At 44.2% G+C, this 16747-nt stretch overlaps 2 protein-coding genes across 6 annotated transcripts; one reads left to right on the top strand and one right to left on the bottom strand.

The window, feature by feature from the left end:
- Nucleotides 1–49: 49 nt before the first annotated feature.
- On the top strand, nucleotides 50–16220 carry LOC124203989 (calcium uniporter protein, mitochondrial-like). Of its 2 annotated transcripts, none has more exons than XM_046600961.1 (8): nucleotides 50–578; nucleotides 1580–1685; nucleotides 13857–13956; nucleotides 14328–14428; nucleotides 14715–14833; nucleotides 14927–15073; nucleotides 15482–15685; nucleotides 15752–16220. In XM_046600961.1, exons 1-8 carry the CDS (start codon nucleotides 519–521, stop codon nucleotides 16043–16045), a joined length of 1131 nt encoding a protein of 376 aa, XP_046456917.1. In that variant the 5' UTR covers nucleotides 50–518; the 3' UTR covers nucleotides 16046–16220. The 2 variants fall into 2 exon arrangements, with proteins under 2 accessions (XP_046456917.1, XP_046456918.1); XM_046600962.1 differs by having other exon boundaries at nucleotides 435–578; nucleotides 13869–13956.
- LOC124203977 (flocculation protein FLO11-like) lies at nucleotides 1680–9351 on the bottom strand. Of its 4 annotated transcripts, none has more exons than XM_046600933.1 (3): nucleotides 9174–9351; nucleotides 4544–4689; nucleotides 1680–4149 (listed from the first exon to the last, which is right to left on the bottom strand). In XM_046600933.1, exons 2-3 carry the CDS (start codon nucleotides 4636–4638, stop codon nucleotides 2109–2111), a joined length of 2136 nt encoding a protein of 711 aa, XP_046456889.1. In that variant the 5' UTR covers nucleotides 4639–4689; nucleotides 9174–9351; the 3' UTR covers nucleotides 1680–2108. The 4 variants fall into 4 exon arrangements, with proteins under 4 accessions (XP_046456889.1, XP_046456887.1, XP_046456888.1 ...); XM_046600931.1 differs by having other exon boundaries at nucleotides 4514–4689; XM_046600932.1 differs by lacking the exon at nucleotides 9174–9351 and having other exon boundaries at nucleotides 4544–5894.
- Nucleotides 16221–16747: the final 527 nt, after the last annotated feature.

The raw sequence follows: 16747 nt of genomic DNA on the forward strand, positions 1-16747 counted from the left end.
TGTGTTGACGTCTGCCCCAATCAGCTGTGCAGCTGATGGAAAGTGAACGTGGAGAAGAATTCTTGATAGTATTGTGTCTAGCTCGTGTTCCAACTTGTTTCGCAGCCTCTCCAGAGAGATGAGAGCATTGGACCTACTTCAAGACCAATCTAGTGAATGAAAATAATACAAGTTGATCTCTCGTGAGTTTGCGCTGTGGAGTAAAAAGGTGCTGCTCAGGCGCACAGTGAACTTTGTTCAATTCGTGAGTGGTGATTCACTCGTCTCAACATTCTCACCCGTTGGCTATTCAGACGACGGTCTGCACGTGAGACCGTTGGGTGTGTGGAAAGTTGTTGGGGGTTTCAGTTTACAACATTCGTTATTCTCTCCCCTCTACCGATCGACAAAAAATCTCGTGTTAGATTCCATTTATTATTCATCCCTACACACACACACACACACACACACCGTGACATTTTATATTATCATTTCAAGTTCAGCCATCTCTCTCTCGTGTGTGTGTGTGTGTGTGTAACATGATAGCCAACCGGGCTCGCGTTACGCTGAAATTCAGCCATCCAATCGACTGGTCGCAGGTATACCCAAACACTTTCTCTTCTTTATTTTCACGGTTCTACAATAAGATGAAGGAGCTTCAGTGTGTTGTTGTGCCTGTGGAGATAAAAGAACAGCCTCCATCTTTGTTGAAGTTGCTGTGCACTCTCCCAGGTTTACTCACGACGACTATGTAGTAGAAGTTGTGAGTTGTGCTGCTAACTATATGTGTGATGACATGGAAATTTGTTTGTTAGACGGCCAGGATCTCTCTCTCTCTCGGGCTATGAATAGTTTTCCATTTTCTGGAGAGATGCCAAGAAACGGAAGATCTTTTTTTTCCTATTCCGCTTTCATTAACTGGCAAATGTATTCAAATTTCTTTCTTCCACAATAAAAATGGGATTCTAGACGGGTCTTATCTGTGGGTATTGCCCCGGGTGTGGCCGTAGGATATTTAACGTCTCCCGAAATTTCGTTTTTTCATACCCTTGTGATAAGGTGTGTAGTGTGTATCCGCCTAGAGCGTGCGGAAGTGGCTCTAGCGTGTAGTATTCAAATAATTGGGATCTAGAGAAAATAAAAACTACCAAGTAGAGAAACACAATACACATATCTAGTGTGTGTGTCCTCTTGTAATCTTCGCTTGATCTTATCAATTCTTGGCATGCGGGTTTACATCGATCCCTCACGGTCCATCTGCCGTGAATCCCGCAGTGGGGCGCGGTCTCCCCCTCCTCCTGTAAATAATGGTGTTAATGAACCATCTGACGCGGCCAAGGGAGAAAAGAGGAAAAAGAAAACTTTTTTTTTTTTTTGCGGGAGGTTACATCTTTTTTTTCACGCTGACACACAAGAGAGGCGGGAAATTCAAGATGTACGAAGGGCCAGCAAATCGATAATGGATGGTGGACAGAATCCAGCCAATGTTTTTTTATATTTTATCTCCCTTACCATTCTTTAGATAATAATCTCATTGTATATATCTATCTCATTTCATACATTCTTTATCTTTTGTTTTTGTTTTGTTTTATATATCTAGTCCGTCTTCCGACCCAATGGATGGACCAGCGTCCGCCCTTGTTCTTCCTCCTCTCATCCTGCAGGACCAGCAGCTGGCACAATAACCGACAAGAATTCAATTAAAAGTGAGTCATCCGTTAATTGTATTTTCATTTCTTTTCATCAAAGTGTCAAATGAGTGGAAGGAATGGATGGGGGGGGGATAGGCGGCGGAATTGATTTGTTATTTGCGTGCGCCGTTTTTCTTCGATTATTATTTTTTTTTTTTTCATCCAGCGGCGAGCGGAAGAGAGAGAGAGAGCTACATTTTGTTGGGGGCGGATATATAATGTTCTAAATATAAAAATGATATTATATCTTATTTATTATAATAATTTTAAACATGGGGGGAGGGTTTTCTTTTTTCGTGAGCGCGTGCGGAGTTGGATAAAATCGAAGAAAAATACGGATGACTTTTTTTTGTTGTTGTTTACGGATCGAGTAAAAAGGATGAAACGAATTTTTTTTCTTTCGGAAGAAAAAAAAAAGAGAAAAAAGAAGTTTTTAGTTTAGACGTACATGGGGCTGCGTGCGGAAGCGTTGAAGCTGTAGACGACGGAATAACATCCGAAAGGGGAGGAGCCGACGGCTTTGCGAGTTCCCGATTGGCGTGGCCCAGGCGACGGGCTCCTCTCCACCGTGTGATCCGCTCCGGCCGATTTGGTGCGTTTCAAACTGGCGAACGGAGAGTTGTGCTCGCTGCTGCTGCTGCTGTCACTTCCGGCATTGGTGCCGGAACTCACGCCCGAACTGGCCGACGATTCACCGGAACTGTGTCGGATCTTTTGAGTGAATCGCAGTTGTTGTTGGTTGTTGTTGTTGTTGTTGTTGGCTTTTTCGACCGTTTCCTGTTTGGGAAGGCAGGCGACAATCCGGGGCGGAGGGCTGGCGGATTTGAGTAGTTTCTCTTTCGTCTGCTGTTTGATGGCGGATTTTTTGGGGGCGAGTGGCGCTGGAGTGGATGTGGCCGTGATCGGTTGGCTCTGGCCGGCAGAGCGGATCGATTGGACGACTTTGCGGGTGGCGGCCTCTTTGGCCATGACTTCCGGCTCCTCTTGATCGTCATCTTCCTCGTCAACCATTTTGCCGTTGACGAAGGTGAGAGTCATGCCATACGAGCGGATCTTTTCCATCACATCCGGCGAGATGTAGCGCATCCCGTCCAGACTGTCCGACAAATCGTCCCGTCCACCTCCACCGCCGCCCGACACTGACGAATAGCTGGCCTCGCTCTCCAAATCGCTGCTGCTCCAGCAATCGCTTCCGCCTTCCGAGACGTAACTCTCGACATCCGTCGAGTGGAGCGAGTGGCGCGACGATCGGTACTGCGTCAGAGACGGAGAACTCCGGTAATACGACGGAAGCGTCGACGATGTGATTTTGTGGTGGTGGGACTTGGTGGCGGCCGGAATGACCAGCGCCGGAATGGGTGACGGTGATGGTGATGGCGATGGCGAACGATTACGAGCGTGCTCCTGCCGTGACGGCCAGCGGAATGGCGACGGCCGGCTGGCCACCGAAGAGCTGCGTGTGCCGGCCCGATCCAGCGTCATGCTCGACTCGGATCGTAAAATCTTGCTGGATGGATTCGATTTGACGTGCTGCAACGTGCTGAAATTGCCGCTGCTGCTGCTGCTGGCCTCCATAAAACTCGACTCGAATAGGCAACGGGCGTTTTTGACCGTGTCCGGCTTGGGCAATTCCTCCTCCAGCACTTCCCGATTGGTCGGAATGATTTTGCTGGGCGACGGAGTCCTCTCCTCGGCCACTTCCTTCTCCTCCTTGGCCATGATTTCCTGATGGATCGGCGTGGGCGGCTGAGTGACGGCCGACGAAAAGCTTTTGCCGGAATTGATGACCAAAGAGACGGCCACTGGTGGGCTGGTCAAAATCGATGAGCACTTGTCGCAGCGGATGCAAAGTGGACTCGACATATCCACAGGTGCATTGTCAGTTACCGGACTGGCCGGCAATTTGAATTGGAGCGGAGTAGACGGTGGGGAGCTAACGGCTGTTGTTGTTGTTGTTGTTGGCTTGGCCGGCGTCGGAGGTGGTTGTTGTTTAATTGGGACGGCATCGACGACAACAGCTGGGATAGCCGTGACGATGTCGTCGGGTTGTTGTTCGGGACTGCCGGAAGCGCCAGATGGATAGAGAACGGCAATGCTGTTGCGTCTGAGTCTGGCGGCCTGGATTTGCTGTTTGATTTCGGCCCGGCTGAGCAGCGGCTGAGTTTCCCTGACGGGCTGCGTCTCGAACATTTGGCGGAGGCTGCGGGTCATGGCGCCCTGGCTGACGGCGTTGGCGCAGGCCAGCGCTAAATAAGTCGAATTCCGGCGGCGGGCCGGAATGTGGCTGACCGTGGTGGTAGTTGTCGTCGTCTGATCCATCGTAGACCCGCTGTCCATTTCCGTCGGGTGGCAACACTGCGAGCAGAGGGTCACCTGGACGGAAGAAGAAGATGATGATCCCGGGCCGGATTCTTGTTGTTGCTGGAAGAGAATTTGACGTCGGCTCAGTCGACGGTAATTCTTCCACTCATCCGTCAATCTAAAAATAAAATTCCATCCAGCAGACAACAAAGAAAAATATCCATTAGCCAAATGAAGTCAACTATTTTTTCTTTATTCCGGCTACAATAAAAAGGAGGGTAGAGGAAGCCAATCAATTAATCCGGGCCAACAACAGACACAACAACCGGATAAAGAAAAAAAATAATCCCGCGGGAATTTTGGGTGTAAGATGTACAAGAAATGGGAGTGCGCTTTTTTCTTTCTTTTTGTGACGGAGTGGATGGAAAAAAAAACTACTTTTGTGTGTGTCCCCATTTTCTTCCGGTGCGGATGCGTGTGGAAAAAAGGAAAAAAGATGAAAGAAAATGGGATGGATATGTAACAGCACAGACTCAACGTACAACCACCGGAAAGATTTGGTTATTGCGTACTCCTCTTCTTCTAGACGGGCGATGGATGGCTGGAATTCGGCCGTCTCGTCTTCAAAGATGACTTCCAAACTATGACCACGTCGTAGACGTCCCATTTCCGCTGGATTAAGTGTTCAATGCCGGAGCGTAGGGCAACAACCTGCGTTCTTGTTGTTGTTGTTGTCGTCAATTTTTTTGCACAGATCAAAAGAAAACAAAAGAACACAAAAAAACTGGTCCGTTGGTATTTGTTGTCGACTTTCTTCTTATTTTTATCTAATCCGGGCCATCTCGCGTTCCATCCAATTGCCATTCACACGATGCGCCCACCCGCCCCTGTCTTATTTTTCTTTTTCTTGTTGTACGTATAATAGCGGTGACCCAAATGTTTCTGTCGCTTGTGTGTGGGAAATGTTCAGATTTTTTTTTAAACCAAAATAGAAGGAGAGAAAAAAAAGGACATGGAAGAAGCGACTTCCGGCCTTCCGGCGACGACACGAACAAGCACTCGGCGCGTGTGTGTCTGTAATTTTAACCCGTTAGGCGGGGTGGGAATCATAAAATAATAGCGATGACAACCAAAAATTTCGTTCTCTTAAATGGGGAAAAAAAAATACAAAAAAAAAATAATTCCGGCGGATGAAAAAAAAAAAATCCGCCGGATGAAATTTTTTTTTGTTTGTTAAGGTCCGAAAAAACTGAGCAAAAGATCGAAACAACCGCAACCGTGTCGGCAAACGACCCGTTTTCGTTGTCGGGACGGATCTACAAGCCCGTGATTTAAATCAGGTTGACTGGGTCGGACGGGCCGTCGTCGACCCGTTCGCCCGAAAGGGCCCAGCGGCCGATTGGATGTGACACTTTTGCCAGGCCTGCGATGATCCATTCTGTCGTTTACTTCTTCTTCTTCTATTTTTCCACTAGTGCTACAAAACGAGCGACTTGTGCACGGGCAGGCAGTCACGATGCAACTGGCCGGACGCACTTGATGGCCAGTCGTGGCTTCCTGATACGACGGAGGTAAATCCGTACCGACAGCAACCGACGACGACATGTTGGTTTTTTTCGTACCCCTTTTATTCTCAGTTGAATAATTTCTAGAGATCGTCTTTCTTTCTCCTGCGTGCGTGTGTAACAAGATCAGCAATTGTGTAACGAATTTTCCTTTTCTTCTTTACAGACAATCCGGTTGGGTCTCTCTGAGTAATCCGATCACTTTTTTCTGAGGGAAAACAATGTGCGTTTGTTTTTTAAATAAAAATAAAAATCTGGGAAACACTTTTGCCTTTTTGTGGGAAAAATAAAAGAAAAAATTGGAAGACGAAACGTTTCCACTTCGTCGGCAGAGCCAAACTCAGAACTGGGCCGTTTCTTTCTGAGGCCCATCCAACATGTCGACAACAGCGACATTTCGATGTGACGAAAAATCATCTCGTGATTGGGAATGGACATGACACAAAAAAAAATCACCCGCGTGACAGACAAAGGAGGACACACAGACAAAAAAAGAAAAATGGTGGATAGGGCTATTGCATACGCATTGTCTTTCTATGGTAAAAAATTGCGTCAGGATTTTTTTTGTAATAATCCCACGTGGTATGTGGGGGATCAAATATGACGCCGTGTGACTTACCCGAATTCATGAAGTTCTTCCAAACGAAGGAGGATCGATAAAATCCAGAATCAATGGCGTCCTTCCGGCAACAAATCAAAAACCGCAAGGAAAAACTTTTTGACTGTAAATTTTTGTTTCGCTTCCCCCCACAAATCAGGTCAAACCCCAACGTCAAAGTAAAATGGGTGGAAAAACAATCAAGGTAAAAATCTAAAAAATGTTGGTCGAATTGGTTAGTGGGGGGGATAGCAGTCGAGTTGTTGAAGACTCGCAGGTGTCGAAGCGACTGGAGGTTCGTCAGGTGAAAAGAGGAGCCCATATTTGAGGCCACCTACTATTTGGCTGGTTGTGTGTGTACGTGTGTGTGTGTGTGTACCGATGGAGCGTAAAAGGGCGGAGACCTGAATGGAGGTAAGGGGAGGAGTGGCAGGGGACTCCTTTTTCTTTTGTGTGTAGCTACTACTATAGAACTCACTTGTGTGTGTATTTCGTGTGATTAGACGTAGCGGAATAGAGCCGGCGGGCGAGTTTTTTTATTCATTTCAGATTTGGCGGGTTTCAGAATTTTTTAAAAAAAAGCCCAGGTAGATATACTTTCTCCTCGTATCTTTTCTCTTTGAATATGATAGAAAAATGACCCCCGGGATGAAAAGAGATGGAGAGAGAAACATCATGATGGTTTCTCTCTCTCCCCGCCGCAATGACTCTCCGGAATCTTTTAACCTGACTAGAAAGATAAAAAAAAAAACATTCTGTTCGTGACATGGCGGTCACGAATCACGACCACTTGTTCTGGAATTTTATCCGAATTCTTATTTTTTCTTTTTTAGAAATTTTATTTCTCTTTTGATATCGATGCGAAAAATTGTCAGTGAAATATTTGAATTTTTGTTTCTGGCGGGAAATTTGAATTTTAGTTGGATGCGATTTCTTTTCACCTCTTTCCCCAAAAAAAAAACGCCCAATAAAATTAGCCTCAATCGTTTAGACAGATTTTCACCTGCTGGCCCGACTACTCGGTGAAAAGAACTTTCTTTCACCCGGAGAAAGATAGCACAGCAGTTGAGTACAAGTATACTAAGTGGTAGTAGAGAGCCGAGGTCTCTAGCGTGCGTGCTGCAGATGGTGACTCCCAACAGGTTCTCTTCAGGTCAGCAGCCTCACCGGGTATATCTACCAGGTCTCTCTCTCTACCCTTTTAGTGGGTTAATAGCTGCGCCAGTCCCGGCCAGAGTTTCGGTACTAACGCATCTACACATACATATACCGCCCGGTTGTATAAGAACCAACCGAAATACCCCGACGCCATGTGAACTTTCTCCAAAAAGCCACTGAGGGGTCGGTGTAGATCTCCATCATCAGAGTCTTCATCCATCATGGGCCCTTTTTTCTTTTTCTTTCACGGTGCGTGTAATGGTGGCCGATCGGGAGTGGGGGGGGGGGACTTTATGGGCTCTTCGTGAGCCCACGCGCCCAAATCTTTTCTCTCCTCGATTTGTTTTCTCTCTCCCGAACGAAACACCTTTTTTTTGGCGACATTGGCGCTGTGAATTTTCGGGGTTTGTATTGAGGTCAAAGCAGCAGATGCATCTCGCGTGATGCTGGGCTGCTGCTGGTTCCATCTCTCCTCCGTTCTTTTTGGTTTTTTTCCACCTGTGTGTGTGTTTCTTACATGTTAATGTCCACTTCTCTTTTTATCTTTATTTTTTAAAATTTTTCGGGTTCCCTTCTCTTTTCTTTTCTCCGGGTGGAAAAATATCAAAAAAACTTTCTCTCATCGATCGAGCGACCCCAACGGCATAGAGTCCAAAAGGGGCCTAAAACATGCTTCTTCTTCTAGGAGATAAAACACATTCCGTTCGTGAGTTGTCTCTCTACGCAACACGGAAAAAAAGGAAAGAGAAAGAGATGATTGTGATTAAAGGGTATTTGATTTACCATAGGAGGAGATGGAATAGAAGAAGCAGGTAGGTCAAAACGTTTTGGGGTTGCCCGCAGGTGAGAGTTTGACCCGCTTCTTTTTCTTCCCCTACCCCCAAACTGCTGACTGGGACTGGGGAAATGGGTTTTTCACGCTCACCAGAAATGTAGGAAGAAGAAGAAAAAAGGGAAAGATGAAAAGAAAAAAAAAACCTTGGAAATTATTATTTTATTTTTTATCCCTGGATCGTTTTGTTTGTCAAAGGAATTTCATTTTTTTTCGACCATATAAAAACCAAAGTGGCTACACTAAAATTGTGTTATATAGAGTAGACAGAGCCTGGTCTCAAATTGAGGATAACTATTTTTTTTTTCTTTCTTTGATGGGCGTCCATATAACTTTCTAGAAGAAATGAAAGATGAAGTGGCCAATACGAGTCGTACGAACCGGTCCAGTAAATTTGTTCTTCCGCGGGCCATTTGATGATTACACCACCGACATTCTTCTTCTTTTTTTTCTTTATTAGTTCTAGACTCGCGCTGGGCGATCATCCAGCGCAATCGAAAGTGTCTAGAAAGCTTTCTTTCTACCAAGATTTTATTTTATTTTGTTTTGTCTGCTGGGCCCTAAAGGTCCATCGACGGAGAGAGTCGAATTTTTATATTTCTCCCACCGTCCCCTGGACAAAAACACCAGCCAAAAAACTTTCCGTTTCTCTAATTCACTTTCTCGTGTTGCACTTTTCGGGCTGTTGATTAAAAACTTTATTGCGAGCTCTCGATTGCCAATTAGCGCAGGTGAAAAGATTCACTGGGAAAAAACCGTTTCACTGGAACTATTTTTTAAGACCCGCCCCGTTTCTTTATTTCCGTCCAGGGGAGGAGAGAAATTTTCGTTCGATTTCCCGCAAATGATTTCGAAATCAAAAGGGGAAAAAGGGAAATTGAAAATTCGAGTTAGAAATCCTGGACAGTTGACGAGCGGATGCGCGTGAATGGCTCATTGGATGGAATCGATGTATTGCCGATTAATTGGAACGACTGGCGGATGTGCGGAAAATGGTCGTCGACGCCACTATACACTAATAAAAAAAGGCGACGAGAATTTTCGCTTACCGTTTCCGTTCCCGCGAATCGATCGTCAAATTGATAAGCCAAATAGAAAAGATACTCCCGAATTGAAATTGAACAGCAACCAAAACAGAATCACTGGCGGGGAGTCCAGGCAAATTGGATTTGACGTTTGAGAAGAAGCCCAAATGGAGGCGAACGATCGCGGCGGGATGTGTTGATCGACTGGACGAGCTTTTCGTCCGTTGGTTTTTTGTTCTGGAAAAATCTACTTAAAAAATAGAAGAATCGACAGACTGCTGCTGCTGTTCTTTTTCTGTACGTGTAAAAATGGGGTGCGTTGTAATGAGGGTAGACATTCGGTTGTTGTTTTGTTGCATCTGAGAGACGGGCGATGGACGGTACCGGGGCAGACCATCTGCTCTTGTGCCCGCAAAACACGCGTGCCACCGGCCTCATTCCGTTACTTTTATTTCGTATTCGTACCTGGTATTTCTCTGCCATTTATTTTATTTTTGCCGTTTTCAATGGCGTCGTTTAAAAATGTTGAATTTTTAAAAGAAATCACTGCCGCAACATCATTTTTTTTATCAAGATAAGAAAAGAAAATGATCCAATTTTTAATATTTCTTCACAAAAATTCCAATGGAAATCTGTTAACGTGCAGTGAATCTAAACATGGGGCGACAGATATATTATTCTGGAACACGTTTCCGACACCGTATCTTTTTTTTCCCCCTATGAGTCACCGCAAGTTGTCGGCCGGCCTGGCCCAGCACACCGAAATATACCGCGCTCTCCCATTATTATTATTTTCTCCGAAAAAAAAACAAACAGATTATTTATTCAGCCGCCGAAACACCAAAATGCCGAAATCCGGTTCATTAATTCGGAATCGGAATTTTGTTTTTGGTTTTTTTAAATTTTATTTTCCGTTTGCCAATCGATCGAACGGACATTTTCATGATTAGTTTACGACTTCCCCCTTTTGAAAAAATTCGGAATTTCAGATTGAAAATAAAAGAAATAAAAAAAAAGACAATGATTATCATCATCAGTTGCGCATCAAAATCGACCTGGTTTCCCGCGGGCTGCGGTTTTTTGTTGTTGTCCCGGGCGTCCCGTTACACACACACAGGCACTTTGGGGCCGCCCAGTGCATCTGTGTGTGTGTGTACAGTACTGTCGAGGCCCACATTAATAAAGTATACACACTCCCCCCACCTTCCTGTAAAAGTACATTACTACGTGATGTTTTCATTCCTTGTTTTATTATTTTTATTTTATTTTTTCCCGGAATATTTGTAACAGAGAGAGAGAACCTGGAGGTCCGTGACTAGGTATATATTTATCCAGGCATAATTTAAGTGTTCCTTATTTTATTTTTTCTCCGTGTCTTTGGGGAGCATTTTTCTATGTGTGGGTCTGTTGAATTGGTAATTTATATATTCTGCCGCCGCCGACTTGGTTATTCATCATTTTCTGGTGTTTTTCTTTATTTTTCAATGGGAAAAAATTCCCATCACGCTCTCTTGGGGGCGACTTGACGGCCATTTTGTGTGTGTGTGTGTGTGTGGAGGGAGAGAATTATAAGGGCATAACATTTAATTTGACGACAAAATAGGCTGGCATCCATCAAAATGAGCTGCTCGGCGTCTCAACCGTTTTTGGTGGGTGCGCGCGATCCCGGCCAATGTAATTTTCAATGGACGTCATCAACTTCTTCCAAACGTGTTGAGAAAGAAAATCGCCTTTGGGGGGGTACTCGACATTGATGGAACCTTTTCCGTCACCATAGCGACACCCGACGCCAATCGTAAAAAAAATTCCATAAAAGAATTTTTCCCTCAATGGGATTTACCCAAACAAAACGACGTGTGGAATGTCCCAAAAAATTCCAAAAGTCATCGCCAAATCACGCAACAAAAATAACAAGAAATTCGACTTGTACGGGGCCAATTCAGTTCAAATGAGAAAGCGTCCCGAGATGAAATTTTTATTTGATTAAAAAAAAAGATGATTAACGAAAGCCAATCTCTCTCTCGATAACACGGGGGGGAAGGTAATCCATCATCAACTCTAACTCTTGTTTTCTTGTGTTTCTAGCCTGGAAATTCTCCAGTGGAGAGTGGAAAACTGCGCAATCTCTAATTCTCAACATGTTGTTAACTCGTGAGATTGTCGGGACCAGATTGACTACCCCCTTTTGTCCATTTTGGGGTTTCTCCCCTAGTAGAAAAAGAAGACCATTCACGAAACGAGTCTGAAAAAGAGTTAAAGAATTGAATTGGAACTTTTTATGATATTTTTGATTTCATTGCAAAATAAATCGTTGGATAGAAAAAAGAGCCGAGTCAGAAATGCAACCTAGATTCGCTCTAGCGGGTGGTGGTATTATTATTATATCGACTTGTTCTTTCACGGCCATTATGCAATCAAATCTCTCCGTCCTGGATATTTCTCTCCTGGGCACCACCAGCCACCAGCACTCCTCTGTATAACAAATCGGTGGAACACATTTGATAATAAATCTTTTTGTTCGGCTTCTCGTCACAAAAAGAATTCCTGCATAATATCTTGCGCAAAAAAAAACCAACTTTTGTGTGTGTCGTAACAATGTGTCGTACTAGCCGCAACAACAACTATCGGGAAAAGAAATAACAACAACGCGACTTGAAAGAAGAAGAAAAAAAAAAGGGAAAAGAATTTTGGGTTTGTATAGAATGAGGTCGACGGGCATTGTACCTTTCTTTCTTTTCCTTCCGCGTTTTATTTAGAAGAAGAGGAACCCTTCCCTTTTTTCCCCCCAGCCAGCTCACGGTCCGTTCATCTCTTTTCTCTCTCTCCCGACAAAACTTCTTTCACGAACGGACAACGACTCGGAGCTACCAGTCCAGGAGAAAGTTTTCCTTAGCCAACGGGGGCATATATATTTCTTTATTTTGATTTCTTCTCTTCAGCTTTGCGTGTGTAGAATTTTCACGAAAATATCTTCTTAAAAAGGAAGAGATCAAAAGTTGACCATAAATTTATTGTCTTTTTTTTTCGGTCGGGTTGAATGGAACGTGAAACTAATTTTTTCTTTGAATCAAATTGGATGGTCAATCCCGCGCCACTGTTTTCTTGTTTTTGTTTGGTTTTTTTCCCGCAATTTTTTGGATTAGTTGCGGTTTATCAGTCAAATTTGCATGTGCCGATTATTAATCCTCCCGCCTCCCGGCCAGGAACTGGTTTTTGGATTCTCTTCGGTGCCGTAAGAGACTCACGAATATTTTGGTTTTTTGAGTCATCGACTAATAAATAATCGCCGGTGATTTGATTGAACATTTTTACGGTCTAAATCATTTGCGGTGTATCTATCTCACATTTATTCAAATCGGCGTGAAACTTTCTTTTCTCTCTCTCTCTCTCTCCCACCTACCCCCAAATGAATGTCTTTAACCTTTTCGGGATAATCAACAAATACCTACTAAAGGTATATCTCAACTTGAAAATAACTTAAGCACCGCCACCAACTGCAGCACAGGGAAAGATATCAGACTACTCATTCCAAAGTTACTTTCTTTTCCTGGACCATTCAAATGCTAACAAGTTTTGAGTCATAGACTCTCTCTCTCTCTCTCTGGGCCGGCTGGCCGGTGCTGGGATGGATGGCGGAAGGAGGGGGGGGGGTTATAGTTGCAACTACTATAACCAACAGCTGAGAGCTCCGACCTTCTTCTTCCATAGTGAGAGGCAAGTTTTAGGTGGGGGGCAAGTCCAGCCATCGATCCGGCCGGAAGCCCATACACACAGTGTGTGTGTGTATGTATCCCGCCCGCCATTACCCGTGTGTATGTTTAACTTCCGTGAGTTTTGGTTTTGATATTACGAGTCGTGACCAGCAGCCAAGGCGGACTGTTTGATGATGGTCTACCATCATTTGGGTGTAGTTTTTCTTTCTTTATTTATTTATTAGATATTCTTTTTCGCACGAGTCTAAAACTCGTGCGTGTGTATTCAACTATTCCTGCGGGAGTCACGATCAAGAGCCACACACACACACCAGTGAAAATCCATCAAAGTTTTGTGTGTTGCTATTTAGCCCCCCTTCCAAAGGGCTGCTGGCTGGGCTGGACTGAACTGGACTGGGGGGGGGGGGGTTAGATTGTAATACATATCCGGCAACTCCTCCTCCCCCCACTTCTTATACGGACGGATGGATTCCGCTTAGTTTTTTTCTTTTTTTCTATGACGCAATCGCCTAATGACCGTTAATGGCTGGGTGTTTCAACAGACACTCTTGTGTGTGTGTCACATAGTCCATTATGTTTTTTTAACGATTTTGAACGATACCAGCGGGACAACTTTTTTTTTTTTGGCGGGTCTGCAATCGAACGGATCAATAAACGCGGGGGAAGAAGAAGAAGGAAGAAAAATAAAAGGCTAATAGTAATTAGGACTAACACGTTGGTTTGCCGTGGTTGGTGGTCATAAGAGAAAAGAAAAAAAAAAGAAAAACAACCGCCGGGTATTGATCGTCGGCCCTACCCAACACACACACACACAACACACAATTTCGGCCACTGCCAATACTGCATGTCCAAAGTCGAATTGGGTGGGGGGTTTCTTGTCTTGTTTAAATATTGATTTCTTTCCCGCCGAGGTTACTCGGTCTCTCTCTTCTCTTTCAACTCGATTGGACCTAACGGGATGTGTAACTTGAGATTTGATTATTTTGTCCATTTGACATTTGCACAGATGGGCCGAAAGAGATGGGAGTCAGCGTCGAGTACCTCCGAGGGCTGCCACAGCTCACCGTGCCGCTGCCGTCCAGAAAAGAGCTCTGGTAAACAACACACACATTCCTTTTTCATTTTATTTTATTGGGAAGAAGCTTTTAGACTATTTGCATAATCTCCAGTGACGCAATTTCTTCTTTTTCCCTTGCGTGATGCGGCCATTCAAATAAAAATAAAAAAGATCCCAGACCAATTGAATACAGCGAAAAAAGGCCAATTTGAATAGAGTGCTTTTGTACGTTGTAATATTCCCTTTTTTCCTTGTTGTACACATCGAAAATTAAAAGTAACCTAACGGCGCCTGACCTGATTCCTTTTTGTTTTCTGTCCGCCTATGTCGGTGTGTGTCGTCTAGTCGCTGTTAACTCTGGGATTTATTTCGGTTTTATTTGGAACCAATTCTTTTTTTTTCGCTTAGTCTCTTCTCATTGCGACCTGTCACGCATAGCGTCGGCGACCTGATGGAACAAATACGATCCGAAGACCGGGGAATCGATCGTGTCGTCTTGAAAACCATCGGTAAGTGCATTTCCCTTTTTATTCTTTTCCCTTTTTTATTATTTTGATTCCAGTTCAACTTCGTTCAACTCGGCGCAGTTCCGTCCGTCACCCGGGCCCATCACCTGTCCCAACGGGATTCGACCCCCTACCACCACTCCCTTTTTTGCGTGAAATAGGATCCCTTTTCTTATATCTAAGCCGCCGCTCTCTGCCATTTCTGTGAAAAATTGCCGAGCGTTCGTGACCGTTTTCAGTTGAGCCCATCACGAATTATTTTTTATTTTTATTTTTTAAAATAAAACAGACGGAACGAGGATCGCTGCGTCCAACACGATTGAATCGCTGATGGAACAGGACTTTGATCTCGTCATCAACGACGTCTCCTATCGCGTAACGACTCCCGAACGCGAACGCGTTTCCAGGGTAATTTCTTCTATTTTTGGGAATCATCATTTCTTATATAATAATCTGTCGCTGTCGACATTATTTTTTGTCTTCCTCCTTTGACTCCTCCAGGAAGAGATGGAACGACTTTCAGACGTGCAGAATTTAGTGATGCAATTGTACGAGGCCCTGCACGTTGGCGAACACCAACTGAAGAAGGAACGACATTTGATGGCCCAGCTGGAACAACTTCAATCGCAGCTTCTTCCCTTGGAACAAGTAAAAATATTCCCATCAAACTTTTTTCTCGTGTTAGACAACGTGATGGGTTGTCTCTGTCACCCCCTTGTGTGTGTCTATCGGGAAAAAGAAAAAAAGATGTTGATATAAGAAGTACTCACTCGGGAAATAAGAATTCATTTTCCTTCTATTTCATCTTATATTCCGGCTGTCCGGAAGAGACTCTCGGCGGGGGGAGTAATTTTATTAGGGCGGCAGACGACGACGAGCCCCGTGCGTGTAATCCGATTTCATGCCATTCATTTAGACCAGGAGCTGATGGCCCTTGCGTCTTTTCTATTTGTCTTGGTTGTCTTTGGGGTCGACCGAAAGTTACAACTTTTCGGTCTTGTCCGTCCGCAGACGGAGACTAATAAAAGCAAATCTTTTCTTTTCTTATTTTGATAGAAGAAGAATTTAGTGATGGCCGGAGCCGAGCGGAGGACGACAACCTTCACTTGGGTCGGACTGGCTCTCATGGGCGTCCAATTCGGAGCTCTGGCCCGTCTCACATGGTGGGAATACAGCTGGGACATTATGGAGCCCATCACGTACTTTGTCACCTACGGAACGTCCATCGCTTGCTTCGCCTATTACGTCCTCACTAAGCAGGTATAGGATTTGACCCAGTTATCATTTAAAAGAAAATCGATTCATACTTAATGTCATTGAAAATAGGAGTACATTCTGCCCGAGGTTCGTGACCGCGAGTACTTGCTGCAGTTCCACAAACGAGCCAAAAAGGTGGGCATGAACGTGGCCGAGTACAATCGGCTCCAGGAGAGCCTCGCCCAGGTTGAAAACGATTTGAAGCGGCTGCGGGATCCCCTGCGCGTTCACCATCCACCGGCCGGCGCCAAACTCTTCGATCCAGCAGCCACCGCCATGGGCTCCTCTTCCGACCTCGTGTCGACGAGCCTCTGGAATCGAACTCAACTCCGTCTACAAAATCTTCTACGGACTTCCAAATAACCTTAACATTTTCAACCAAAACAAAAACGAACAAAACGAAAATGAGAAAACAAAAATCACGACGCAACAAAACAATTACAGGTTCATTACCCTTCGATTAGGTGCAAATAAGCGCAGCCGCCATGACAGTGCACAACCATTTGTCATTTATATAATGAAACAGTTGAAAAACAAAACAAAAAAAAGTATTCATATAGTCTAACATTTTCTTAACATCACTCACATATTTTTTCTCCTCCCCCCCTTAATATTTAACAGCCGCAAAAACTAACGTTTAAATGTTTCGTTTTCTTATTTAGGCATTTACAATACTGTAAACTTCCTGCCAGGTAAAACATTAACGAGATTTTTGTTTGCAAGTGAGCGTGTGTACTTATTATATATTATACAGTTTGTATTGTTATATCTTTTCCGGTGTTGGAGAAAAACAAGATTAAATTTTTTGATACAAATTAACCCCCTCCCTCCCTAATCTTTTACTTAACGCAGTATTGTTAATCATGTTCATTAGCGTTTATAGGTGCTGAACTGTGCTGAACATTGTCCTTTCTACTACATTTCTCTCTTATTAACAAAAACAAGAAAATTCGTTTTTGGTTTAGCTCTTTTTTCGGTAGAGTCGATTTGTCATTGCTCCTCCTCCTTCCATACCGAAATAATGATTGTTACTACTCTTATTATTGTTATTACTCTTACTAACTA

This window comes from Daphnia pulex, chromosome 10 (genome assembly GCF_021134715.1).
Source record: "Daphnia pulex isolate KAP4 chromosome 10, ASM2113471v1".
Classification (NCBI taxonomy): domain Eukaryota; kingdom Metazoa; phylum Arthropoda; class Branchiopoda; order Diplostraca; family Daphniidae; genus Daphnia; species Daphnia pulex.

Bases quoted from the DNA above. Each gene is read 5' to 3' on its own strand.
- LOC124203989 (XM_046600961.1), top strand. From the start codon at position 519: ATGATAGCCAACCGGGCTCGCGTTACGCTGAAATTCAGCCATCCAATC. The intron at 579-1,579 runs GTATACCCAAAC...TTATATATCTAG, and splicing joins ATCCAATCGACTGGTCGCAG to TCCGTCTTCCGACCCAATGG. The intron at 1,686-13,856 runs GTGAGTCATCCG...TTTGTCCATTTG, and splicing joins CGACAAGAATTCAATTAAAA to ACATTTGCACAGATGGGCCG.
- LOC124203977 (XM_046600931.1), bottom strand. From the start codon at position 4,638: ATGGGACGTCTACGACGTGGTCATAGTTTGGAAGTCATCTTTGAAGAC. The intron at 4,150-4,513 runs GTACGTTGAGTC...TTTTATTTTTAG, and splicing joins ACCAAATCTTTCCGGTGGTT to ATTGACGGATGAGTGGAAGA.